The sequence below is a fragment of the Populus nigra genome, chromosome 1 (genome assembly GCF_951802175.1).
Source record: "Populus nigra chromosome 1, ddPopNigr1.1, whole genome shotgun sequence".
Lineage (NCBI taxonomy): Eukaryota > Viridiplantae > Streptophyta > Magnoliopsida > Malpighiales > Salicaceae > Populus > Populus nigra.
Window position 1 is genome coordinate 12,987,535 of NC_084852.1, and position 12,803 is coordinate 13,000,337.

At 33.4% G+C, this 12,803-nt stretch overlaps 1 protein-coding gene across 2 annotated transcripts; it reads right to left on the bottom strand.

Annotated features, from left to right (window-relative positions):
* Positions 1 to 1,345: 1,345 nt before the first annotated feature.
* LOC133668265 (protein PLASTID TRANSCRIPTIONALLY ACTIVE 12, chloroplastic) lies at positions 1,346 to 12,515 on the bottom strand. Of its 2 annotated transcripts, none has more exons than XM_062088050.1 (10): positions 12,201 to 12,515; positions 12,013 to 12,086; positions 10,867 to 11,505; positions 8,798 to 8,910; positions 8,412 to 8,671; positions 7,319 to 7,440; positions 6,378 to 6,446; positions 2,407 to 2,460; positions 2,150 to 2,266; positions 1,346 to 1,686 (listed from the first exon to the last, which is right to left on the bottom strand). In XM_062088050.1, exons 1-10 carry the CDS (start codon positions 12,232 to 12,234, stop codon positions 1,588 to 1,590), a joined length of 1,581 nt encoding a protein of 526 aa, XP_061944034.1. In that variant the 5' UTR covers positions 12,235 to 12,515; the 3' UTR covers positions 1,346 to 1,587. The 2 variants fall into 2 exon arrangements, with proteins under 2 accessions (XP_061944034.1, XP_061944028.1); XM_062088044.1 differs by having other exon boundaries at positions 12,013 to 12,089.
* Between the last annotated feature and the right edge of the window lie 288 nt (positions 12,516 to 12,803).

Genomic DNA, 12,803 nt, shown 5'->3' on the forward strand with positions numbered 1-12,803 from the left:
CATGAGTTTTTTTGTATTTTAACTTTTCAAAGCACAATAAAATAATTAAATTATCATTCAAAGAAAAAATTATTTAACTAGTGTCTAGAAACTTTTCATATTTTCACTCTAGTTTCTTAGTAATAATCAATTTGATTAAAATATAATTTAGTATTTTAATAAATATAAAATATCATTTAAAAACAAAACTAAATGATATGTGCTTTGAGAGGCGCATAAGGTGTCTCTTGAAGACCAAAATTCATCTTTTACAATGGTGTTGTAATTGTCTTGGTAGTCCCTCCATTTCTAGGTGGACATATCTAGCTTATTAACCTTTGATTTAACATTGATTATCTTTTGTCTTGTTTTTTTTTTTATCTTTGATTTTCGTGTTTGACCTTCTAAATTTTCAAAGCAACCATTTACTTTGTTTTCCATTAAGATATAGTTATTGTTATTATGATTATTATATATTTTATTTTAAATAATTTATAAAGTTAGATTTTTTTTCTCAATTTTATACTCCAATCTTTTCATGTCAAATTTAATTCTTATTCTTTTAATTATTATTTATTTTATTTGAGATAATTTTTAAAATTAATTTTTTTACTATTTCATCCCTTTTCATTTTTTTTCCTATGAGACTTTATCTTTATTTTTTTTATTTTGGCAAATTTTTTAAATTAATAATTTTTTTTCAATTTCATCTTTCAACATTAAATTGATTGAGAATTGAGCTTTTTTGGTTTATTTTCTGGGTCGTTGCTCCGATGACATGTATAACCTTATTCGATATATCAGGCAACCTTTTGCAATGACTTTAGAATTTTCTTGGTGATCTCTTTTTATTGGTAGGGCAATGTTTATGATGAAACGACAACAAATCTCTAACGAGCTTTTTTTTTTACGAGTATAATATTAGCAACTAATTATTGCCAAGTTTTTTTTTTCGTTTTATTTATTGTTCATATCTTTTTTCTTAATCATATTATTAAATTAACTAAGCTTATTGATGTCAATCAAATCAATGATCCAAGTCTCAAATTTTTCTTGCTTTTTTAAAAATATTAACATCACCTAAATATCTTTTTTTATATTAGAAAAAAATTAACTCGATCTGCAGAATAGCAAGATCCACTATTTAGTAGAGGTCTAGCACACATTTCATTGCTTACCTCTCCTCTTTCACTTACAGTTTATATAAGCACAAAACCAGGAAATCCCAAACCCAACTTAGGTCCACCATCCCTTGCCCTTGCATCACAATTTTATATGGTTCTCTAAAAAAAGTCAAATTTTGCCATAGCTAAGGGCAAATGCACATTAATCAGGAAAGAGAGAAGGTAAATTATATTGGTACCCATTTATATCAAAATTTTCCATACCTAAGGGAAAATGCACATTCATCATAAGTTCTTAAAAGTAAGTTCAGCATACATCTCAAAAAGAACAAAAATGGTACCTTAAGCTGCAATTGATACTCATATTAGTGGCTGAAAGACCCCGATTAACAATGAACTGTATCTGAGTTTCAATTATCTCACCACATGTCAGTTTCAATCAAATGAGCTGAGAAACTTCGTTGTTTTGAAGGCCAAGCAACAATCACTCGTCTTGTTCAAAGTCCATGAGGAAATCAGTTAAGTTCTCAGAATCATCAATTGCCTCTTCAAGACTCAACGGACCCTCTTTTTTAGGTTTATCCTGCAGGTTCAAGGAAATCAAGGACAAGATTCTTGTCAGGGGCTTGAAAAGTGTAGGAGCTGGTATGTACATGTAAGATAATAGAGGTGCACAACTTCTCAATTCCGAAAATCCTGACAGAGGAAAAATCCTCGCTTCTAATATAGTGGAATTCTAGGATTTCAAAGAATACAAGTACTTAAAACATGTCTTTACTAAAATGAAGGAATTAAAAAATCTATCTATATTCTTGCAAATTTTGTCTAGGTTATGCCTTTTTTCCACTTCAAATGAAATAGGCAATGGTACGAAAATATTTCCATTTTAAAGAATCTAGAGCAGACAACACAAGAATGCTTCAGAAGCAGCAGGAGATGTGTATCATAGCAACAGCTTTGGTGCTGCAGCACTGTGTGTTTGCATGGATGTGCCTGTATCAGATGAGGCAAGGCATTAGACATAATTTAGAAAGATGCACCATTACCTTTGATTTTCGAGCCTGGGGAGTAGTTTTATAAACACTCCAATTTCGAGTAATTTTTTCGTCTTCTTCCTCCTCTTCCTCTTCTTCTCCATCGACCTCACTATCCTCTCCCTCGCCCTATTGCAGGCGTGAACAGAAAGATGTCATTACATATGAAACAGGTACGTTTAATTAAAATGTACAGCATGATAAATTTGTGGTATATGTGGATGTATGAAACAGATGATGGTAAAAATTGCAGGGGACACGAAACTCACATCATTTTCACCAATGTCAACAGCTCGTGCCATAGCTTCATCAATGTCTGTCATCTGATTTTTTGATCAAGAATTAAATGATGATGAGTAAATATTAAAATCAGCCACAATCAAGTACTCTTTCCTTGGGAAGAATTAGATGCAGTTATCCAAAAGAATACTGAAACTTATTTTCAGTGAACACGTAAACAATAGTAAACTTGTAATTTCAGTATTTTCCACCGAACATGAATATTTTTCTAGCTACATGTAGAAAATATATATATCTACTAATTAGGAAAACTGGAGTTTCCAATTTATGTTTTTCCTATTTTAAATAGGAAAATAGGGTTATTAGCAGTCAAAGTCTGATTGTGACTGCGAATATTTCATACATATAAATATGGATATAACCTATGCTTGAAATATTTCAGAATATCAATAGAATGAATAGTTTATTTCCTGCATTTGACTGATATAAACAAAGTGCGAATATTTCTCTGTTGGAAGTAATTCTTTGACTTAACTGGAGTGATGATAGTAGCTCTTTCTAATTGTTGATTGCTTTTATATTTTTCAGATCAGAAATTCAATTACTGGATCCCAAAACAACCTGACCTCTAACACAAATCTAATCACTTAGTATTCTGTAATGCATCAAATTGTATAAGAGCTTAGAAATATTATAGGAACATAGTAACTGATTTATAAGTAGGGCTTGTGAGAGATGGTATGGTGAGTTGATGTTCTAGCAACTCATGGAAAAAAATTATGTTTCCAAATGGAAAACCAATCACCAAAAGAGTCAAAAGAGCAGACTTCAACCCTAAAACAGTCAGCCAAAAAGCATCAAGAGGTTGCACATTCTATAGATTAGCCAAACTCAGGTTGAAAAGCTAAACGAGCAACTGGAGTTGTCAATACAACACACATGGCAGTTTGCACTGCATGCTGAAAAATGAGAACATAGAGCTGAAAACAAAAGGCAGAAAAAGGAAAAGTCAAAATAGAGGCCTCAACAAGAAGCAAATTACCAAGTTCTGCTTGCAGAAAATTAAAGCAGCTAGTATATAAGCTATACAATGAGAACTGTGAAATGAAGTTCCTAAAGAGCTAGCAAAAAACCTAGAGCAAAAACCAAAAAGGCAAAACTAGTGCGATGGTTTATAGCACCACAACCAAAATTATAACTGCAAGTATTGCTCCATGGTCCAGACTTATCTAAATTTTCTTTGTGATTGATTCCTAGCAACAAAGAGGACAAAGCACTATCAAGTTTAAACTTCAGTTCAATGATCAAACCATAATTCAAGTTTAAGGAGTCCATTCTACTTCAACACTCCAAGACTTGAGCTCAAGTTTTGATTTTTCACATGGATTAGGGTGTATGCATACAAGATCTCTCATGTCCTGATCACAGGTGTTTACCTTCCTCTCCCTATATTTGACTTTCTGATATATGGAGCTCCAACAAGAACACAAGTACAACATGAAAGAATACTCTTAAACTAGGCATTACAGGATAAGAATATTTTGCAAATGAGTCAGTCAAATATTTGAGCTATGGCTTGTACTCGTCCATGAGTATTTTGTATCATTTATTCAGTAATATAAAACACACCCTTTATCTATATTAACTTTTCAGGTAGTAGCATGCACTAGCAGTCGAGTTCCATCTGCGTAAAAGAAGTTTGCCATATGCTTGAGTTGGTATCCCAAAAGCTCATTCCTCGTGTATGCTTATTTGTAACCATTTGATTTATATATTTTCATTTAGGCTTGCAAATCGGTTTAAGTAGAGCTCCATGCCTGTGTCAAGTTCTGAGTTTGTTTTGAATATTCTGTAATGACCACTTATTAAAGTTAGTATGTAAAGTTGATACTGAACAATAAGTTTTACACTATTATTGGTATACATTTTGTTAGGTTGAAGGCTTGCGTGGACAAGGTGGACCTTGGGATCATCCTATTTGCATTCCAGTCAAATGCTCGCTTATCAGGCCATGACAAGTACCACTACTAACACTAAATGGTTCATCCATCTATCCATGTCTAGAAAAATCTAAGGACAACTACAGTGGAAAATAACAGGAAACACATGAAAGATGTGATGGCTGAAACCAAAACAAACAGAAAGACAAATCAAATTAAAAAAAAAAAAAGCCTATAAAGAAAAAGAAAAAGAAAACAATCTCAGAGATAAGTGTTTGTCCCAACAAACTAAGATATAATATAGAATAACATTATCCTGTATAAGGTTTAACAAAGAATGGAAAGTTTAAAAATCTATTGAGTTATCATTGTTCAGAGTAAACTTTCAATCAAAACTAGACCAAATTGTATTAGGGCAGTTCAGTTAGGTCTACTCCTTAAGAGAGATGGTTTTGTTTGTAAGCCAAATTATATATTTTAATTATGATCTGATATGATTCTTTAAAAGAAAATGAAGAAAAGAAAGTAACTGGAAACCATGCAATCCTTATTTACACAAACATTAATTTATTATACAAATTTGTAAACAAAAATACAAAACTGTATAATAAACTTGATGCAGTATAGGAACAAGAAACTTAACTTGTGTGTTTGTGATTTTATATGTTTAAGATTTTATTATTATGCAGGTAGAATTTTACGATTTTGTTTTGATTATTATTATTAAAAAATAATATTTTATGAGGATTCTTATTTCCTATTTAGTTTAGGATAGTAGGGTTTTTTAGTGTCTATATAAACACCATTTTTATTTTTTTTTACAGAAGAGGGAGATAACATTGATGATTAATTAAAATTTCAGAGCTATGTTTCTTCTGTATATTTGAACCCCTACAGGGTTTTCTTGCAATCCTTCAGCCCACTTCTATACAGATCTACCCTCTTCTATATGGTTTCTTTCTTCTCTCTATTTTTCCCTCTCCTGTAGGGAATTCTACTTCTTTCTACTCTCTCTACTATCATGTCCGACATCGACCTTTCCAAACATTTTATACGTATTTTCTCTTTTTCTTTAAAAAGCTCCTGATCATTCACAATCTATTCTAAAACTATGACCTCATTAGTTGTGATTTGAACTCAATATGTTGATCTAAATAAACTCCTGTTTTAAATTTGTTAAAGTTCAATAAAAGTTCTTGTTTTTAGTAGTCTCCTCAGGAATCTACAAGGGTTACAATAGAAGCTTCTGATTGGCCTCAATAAGTTGATATTAGAAGCTGAGTGTTTTTATGTTGACACCTTGCTTTTTATGTGCAGCAGTGCAAGCTGCTTGTGGTGAAAATAGTTTACTTGTCTACAATCTACCCACATTTTCAATACGGATTTGATTTCAGGGTTTTAAATTATGGTTTGGTTGTAGCTATCACTGTCATGAATCAATTAGAAACACTGAGCAAATTTTTAGTAATGCCTTTTTTTCCTAATAATTTACAATATAAACACAAAACAGCATGTCATAGCTAAAGTAGAAATTATCATTAACTTCATGTTAAAAATTGAGAAAAATAACATTATCTTCATTTTGAGGTGTGTGTTCTAATTCAAGAGGGCTCTTATTTTTTCTTTGAAAATAATGTTAATTTGTTCAATGAACCAAATAGAAACACTGCACAAAATGTTATTTTCAAAAATAATGCTAGTTTGCCAATTAAAAAAAAAGTTTGTTTTTTATTTTGAGCAAGTTCTTATAAATCAAAAGAACAAAACACGATAAGAAAAAAAATTAAATAAGGCCCTTCCTTCTCAAATATATAAATATATGAAAACCCTGCAAGCATTTTAATTTCCATGACTTTAGTTTTTATTTGTTGGATAGAAATTAAAGACTGAGAAGACAGCAAGTTCATAGAAAATTTGAGGGGTGAGAAAAAGATCATGTGATATTATTACAAATATCGCATCATTCAGCAATGAAGCATGGAAAAGAATATTTAATGATGGAAAAAGGAAAATGATTAGCAGAAAAGATAATATAGCAAGTCCAGCTCTCTGTTAATTACCTCAAGTTGTTCCGTCTTCTCTTTTGCCAGAATTTTTTCAAGCTCCTTCCTAGATATGATTTTTCCATGCTGATCAAAGTTAGGAAAACAAAGTCAGCATTTGACAAACTGCCGTAATAATCACAGGTATCACCTAAAACACAGAATAATTCCACTTGCTTTATGGAAATTAAATTTTAAATACATCATAAAGAAATATTAAACATCTTGGGCAAACTTGAGAATAAAAAGCCAAGATCATCGTGAGAGGGACTCCATCCAGTGCCATAATAATCACAGGTATCACCTATATGCACAATGCAACCTTGTTTTGTTCCACTTGTAGACACCACCTTGATTTAAATTGGAAATCTTGATAGAATTAAAATGAAAGCAAACAACAAAGCCTAATCTAAACTCGTAATTCATATCTGTAAGTGTCTTTCCATTCATTTTTATTGTTGCTTAGCAGGCTTCAAAATATCTCGTGTAGAACCATAAACCTCAAATGATTCGAGGTCAAGTTCATCTGTTAGGTTGGCAAACCCAACTCCAAAACTCTGTAATTTATAAACAAGCATTCACGGGTTAAAAAAATTGAGTAAGATGCCCAAATAAGTGATGCAGGAGTAGGAATACAAAAAATTAGATGAGTCTATTAGCTGCAGTGTTCATGAAAGAAAAGGAACAGAGAGACTAAAATTAGAGAGGAATGACAAACAATTTTGATGGTATCAACTTAATTCAATTATCCATTGGATGATATCATCCAATCATCTCACAGCTAAACTAACCATAAACTTTGTACTGTGGCCTCTAAAAGTAAAAACTGACTCAACACCACTTATAAACCAATTTTGAGTTCACAACATACACTAAAGCCATTGAAATCATCGACAAATGCTTGACTACAAACATATTTATAACGTGATTAAATAATTTAATTTGGTTAGAATACTAACTTCTTTCAGGTAATCCAGCATATTGGGTGTTGGTTCATGAAAATCTGGACCCCTGTAATCAATAATTTCATTTGGATCTTGAATGTAGTTGATGGTTGGGTAAACAGGATCTCCACCCCAAACTGCAAAGGCCAATAGAATTATCAACTGCTACAGCGCAGCAAAGAAAGATTGATAGCCTAACAAAGGAGTAATTCACCTTTCTTCCATCAAATTGCTTTATTAACATACAATAAAACCTGATAATTTAGGTAGGAAAAGAAGATAAGAAGCAGCCTTGCTTTATAAGGTCATGATAAATGCAGGAATGCAAAAGTTCTTTTCCAAAAACAAAAAAAAACAAAAAGCAGAAATAGTCAATGAACGACTCTGTGGAGTGGGCAGTGGGTGTTCCCAGTTCAAGCAATACTATCAATTTAGGTAACAGAACATGCAAAGTATTACGAATAATAGAACAGCACATACGTGAATGTGTAGGTCCATTATGCAGCCAATCTGAAGGACATAGAAGCTGATTTCAAATAGAAAGAATCCATCAATATTAAGGATGGACATTTCTTCAACCTTTTGCTTAGATAGAAAAATTAAAATTAAAATCATAAAAGGAAAAGGTCACTTGATGGGAGAGAAAAAAAAGTGCTGAATAACCAATTTATAGAAATTTTGTTTTTATTATTGTTCAAGTACCAGCTTCGAATTTATTTTTATGTTAGTTTTTTTAGTTTTATTTCCTATTTTAGCATTGATTTTTGGGGTTTCACTATGCCTGTATAAGTACAATTTTTTATGGTTTGAGAAAGACATTTCTTGGATTAAAGTTGAGTAACTTGCATATTCCTTATCCTTGTGGATCTCAAGAATCCTAATTTCCATGTTGATTCGGTTCAAGAAAGCCTCCTGTGGATCTCAAGGATTACTTGGTGGATTTCTAGGTTTTCTATGCATTTCTTTTGCTTTCCTCCCTCACTGTACATCATAGAGAAATGTGCACACACAAACAAACAATTTTCACATCTAGATCAAGAAGATAAATTACTGTGATAAAAATTAAAAGATAGATAAAGCACAAACTTATCAGCTTTAGATTAGATACTTTGCTTTATTAGATCCTCTCGCATTCGCATTGCTAAAGGATCTCTACGAATACGAACATCAGTCCCCATCATTATGCGAAATTCTCTATCTGTTTGATGGCAAAACATTGCAATTAGTTGAGCGTTTTCATCTTCACCGGTCTCTTCAAAATGCTTCTGAATAGCTTCTTGTGAAGTGTCTCTCTTCCATGCTTTCACCCATTCCGAGTAGTATGCCATTGGACCTATCCTTTCCAGTCTCTTTTGTTCAGCTTCAAGTCTACACAAATTGCAAGTGACATAAGCCAACAAATTTTTTTTAAAAAAATACATTTTCCTCAATAAGATACAGAATTACATAGAGAAACACAAAATGACAGGTTCAAAATAGAGATCAATATTCTACCGTTCTTCCTTGTAAAGATGTTTTCTAGCTCTGTAAAGAGAAACCTCCGTTAATGTTGGTTCCTTACCATAAAGCTTCACCTGCCCAGTTTCAGCCATTGCTTTGAGAAAAACCTGCACCATGTTTGAGGCGGTCAATGGAAAGATACTTAAAAACAAGGAGTGGGTTTCTGAATTAATACATCACATAGTTTATTATTTCATTGATGCAGGACAGATTTGGGATTTTTGTCCTAGGAATGGTTTGTGGTAAGCTAAGTGATGTATAACCACTGACAATCTTGAAGAAAACTGGCTCATTTTATTCAATCAATAATTCAATGATCCTATACTGAATTCATGAGTGCTTATTTATAAGCATCAAACCAAGTAAAATAACAAAACCTAACAGGTCTTGAACTCCCAGAGGAAACTAGAATCCTAATTTAACTACTACATAATAAATATTACTCCTAAATAAGACTAAAAATCTAGAATAATCATACCTTATTAAAATTCCTAACTAAACAAATATTTATTCCCATTGTTGTCCTTCTTCATTCCCATCATTCTCTGTAGTTGGAAAAAATTCAACCTTGAGTTCTGAAAGTGTCAAAGTAGCAAAAACTCCATGAACTTGCACGCACTCCATAGCCTAAAGAAAATTTTTTGTCCATCTTGTGTCTTCACAATCTCAATTTCCTTTGACAAGTTTTCTTCAATGTCATTCATCAACTTGTTCTACAATTACCCATTCTTTTAGTTTTTCCTCTTGCGATGCTACAATATCTAAAGTTATCTCTAGCATCATAAAACACCCAATGTCTATTATTAACCTGTCAAGCTTAGCATTGATTTCATCTAGTTTTTTTTTTTAAGTTCAGAATAAATGGTTTGTGAAATTTGGACTTTGGTTTCCAATATTTCACCAACTCTAGAGGACTTCGTGTTCCTAGCCAATGGAACTTGATTAGCTGCACGTTGTGATAATCTGAATTTTTGTTTTGGAGGATAGATAGTATCAATAAGGCTCACATTATCATAGTACACTCGTAACTTACACATGTATGCGAATCAAATATCCATCTTAAAGCAATTTTTAATAAGCACGGGTACTTTTAAGTGCAAATAAGCTGGAATAGAATGCCTCACATATTGAAATTGAACGAAAGCTAACTCCAGTCCAAATTTACACTCTAAATATCTCCAGTCATTAAATATTTCATGGTGTAACACATCCTCTTCGATAGGTCAAACAACATGCGAGAATCTTACAAATAATATAACCAAAGCACTCGATCTTGAAGAAACCAAAACAAGAAAGACACACTCGGCAGCAATTGAATTTGCTCAATCTGAAGTCTGAGCAAGCAACAACAAGAAAGGCAGTGTGGTTTGAACTGTAATGGATGAGTTGACAGTGATGTTGCTTGTCTAAAGTATAATTATGGTGCAAACTAAATGATGCCGCTTGTGTAAAGACTAAGATAAAAACTTCCTAAATATGACTAGGCCTTAAATAATTCTGAAAATTAGTAGAATAACCCTGTTTCACAGGAACATGCTGAACTCTCAATTTTTCCATGCTTACAAAATACCCCATGACTATTCACTTTAGATCCCAAACAGTAAAACCTACCAAGGACACATTTTTTTACCAAAAAGACTTTTTACTTATTGAGGAACCAAGGAGGAGAGTGTTTCTCTAAGCATACCTACTCCACCATATAAGCTCCTGCAACACAATTAAACATGCAGAACAGAGTTCCAAGACCCAAGAACGAACAGGGGCCAGAAAGGCTAGCTAAAAAAACCAATGTCACTGAATATGTTTTGATATGCTACTTCAAGACTTCTCACATTTTAGTCAAATAATATCGAATTGCATGCTTCAAAACTAATACTTTCTGGCATCAACACCATTTTTACATTAAAATGAATAGAAGGGTGGAGGACAACATGTCAAGTTTGTCCAGATCCATTGGGAACAAAGGTACAGCAACTGCTTTGTTAGCATAACAAAATGCAATCATCATAAAAAAAAGTTCAGTTAAAGTCACTCGTGACTTTTTCTATAATTGGCATACTAACCGTTTCAACATCAGGCTTCCTCCTTTGCCATCTGGACCATTGTTCATTCTCTGGCTTTCGCCAGTTCCACCATAATTCTTCCTGTGGAAGAATTCCCTCGATTGGCTTCTTCACTTTTGGATCAATAAAGGGATGGGGACGCCCCAGTTTCTTGTCTAACTCATATCCGGTTTCTTCTTCCTCAGGTTCTGTATCATATATTACATAGTCAGATGAGTCATCTTTAGGTTCCTCTTTCATTTCCTCATAACTTTCAAGTGCCTCTGAATCACTGAATTCTATGCTTGCTTCAGAAGATTCAGGAGCAGCCACTGAAGCTTTATACTTTTTCCTCCTGCTTCCAGGCTTTTTGCCATATGATGGAGATCCTGCAGACAATCCTGTTGGTTCAGGAGCCCTGGCAGCCCTAACTCGATCAGCAGTGCCTTCTGGCCAGTACTCCTGGTCCGGAATACTAGCACGAGCACCAGATGCCGGTTCAAGCTGCCCAGATGTTGAGTCCATATAGCTATGGTAGGGAGGAAGCTCAACATATACATGCTCAACGTTCTCATCCTTCTTCTCACACTTTATACAAGACAGTGACGGAGCCTTACGAACTTCCAAAGTTCCAGCTGGAAAAGAGCCTATAAATGGCGTCTGCATGGCAATTGTTAATCGAAATTATTCCATGTACCATCAGTAAATGGCAGATGAGATTGAATGAAGCATCTCTAAACTATGAAGATTTGGACTCTAACATTAGACAAATCCTCCTAAACATATTACAGTTAGTCTATTCATCGAATAAAGACTAGCGCTATTTGCATTATATTTGCTACAACTCTCAGGTGTAGGCATTTCCTTGGAAAACTCGCTCAACGCTTCAATATTTGCTACAAGATTAGCAAACTTAGACTCTTCGCTGAACTTTGAAGCAAAAAGGTATCCAGCAGCAACAGCACATTTATTATTGGCCCTTCTTTAAATCAGAAATAAAGAAGGTTCCTGCGCTTTCAGTGGACTAATTTTCAAGCTTGAGATGACAGCCCATGTCATCAACATTCCTTCTATTGTTAATCAAACCCAGAAACTCAAAATGTAGAGTTCAAACAGTTAACAATACATTTGCATTAACAAGCAAAAGAAAAGAAAGAAAAGCTAAACCTGGAAAAAATGATTGAAACGTGGCTTCCCATTAACAAAGCTATCAGCAGAAATACTGCCCCTTAATCCTCTATCTGCTATACGCAAGAACCCAAGAAAACAAAAAATTATTCTCAAAGTTCTACATATATTGAAGAAGAACACAATATGTTTGACTGAATTTGAATAATAATGAAGCAGAAACCCACCATGATAAAGCCAAATTGCTGATAGAGAAGCCATCACCGTGACTGTGACTGTGACTGTGACTGTGACTGTTCCTTCTCTAGTAGGCAGCACATAAATGAAATAAATTCTATCAGTTGATAAAGTTCAACGGAGGATTTTCATTTTCATGGGATTGTGAGTGACACTTTCAAGAATTCTAGAGTTTTAGTTTGAGGGGTTTAGCGCCGGTTGGTTACGCGTCCGCAAGTGCGGAGGGTTGCTCCAGTGGTCGGGGCTTTAGGAAAGGGATAAGGCAACACGGGCTTTTCTTTTTTAACAAGGCGGAGACCTATTTTATACTGTACATGGAACTAAACAATTTTTTTGTTTTAAAATGGAGTGAGGAGGCCTTCATTAACAAAAATAACTCAGTTTTTCACTCTATGGTAACACATATTTCATTCTAGGTTACATAATAAATACCATTTTATTCTCTCAAGAAAAATCAATTGGGGTTTTTTCTTGATGCTTCATCAGTTATTTTCGGATGGAATTAATCACAACATTGGTCTTTTCATATTTTTTAAGTAAAGTACAATAATTAAATTATTTTTAAAAATAAAATAATTATCTAACTTGCATCC

Coding starts and splice junctions, on each gene's coding strand:
- LOC133668265 (XM_062088044.1), bottom strand. CDS start 12,234: ATGGCTTCTCTATCAGCAATTTGGCTTTATCATG. Junction 8,911..10,866: donor GGAAGCCTGATGTTGAAACG/GTTAGTATGCCA, acceptor AACATGGTGCAG/GTTTTTCTCAAAGCAATGGC. Junction 6,447..7,318: donor TGCTGGATTACCTGAAAGAA/GTTAGTATTCTA, acceptor AACTTTGATCAG/CATGGAAAAATCATATCTAG.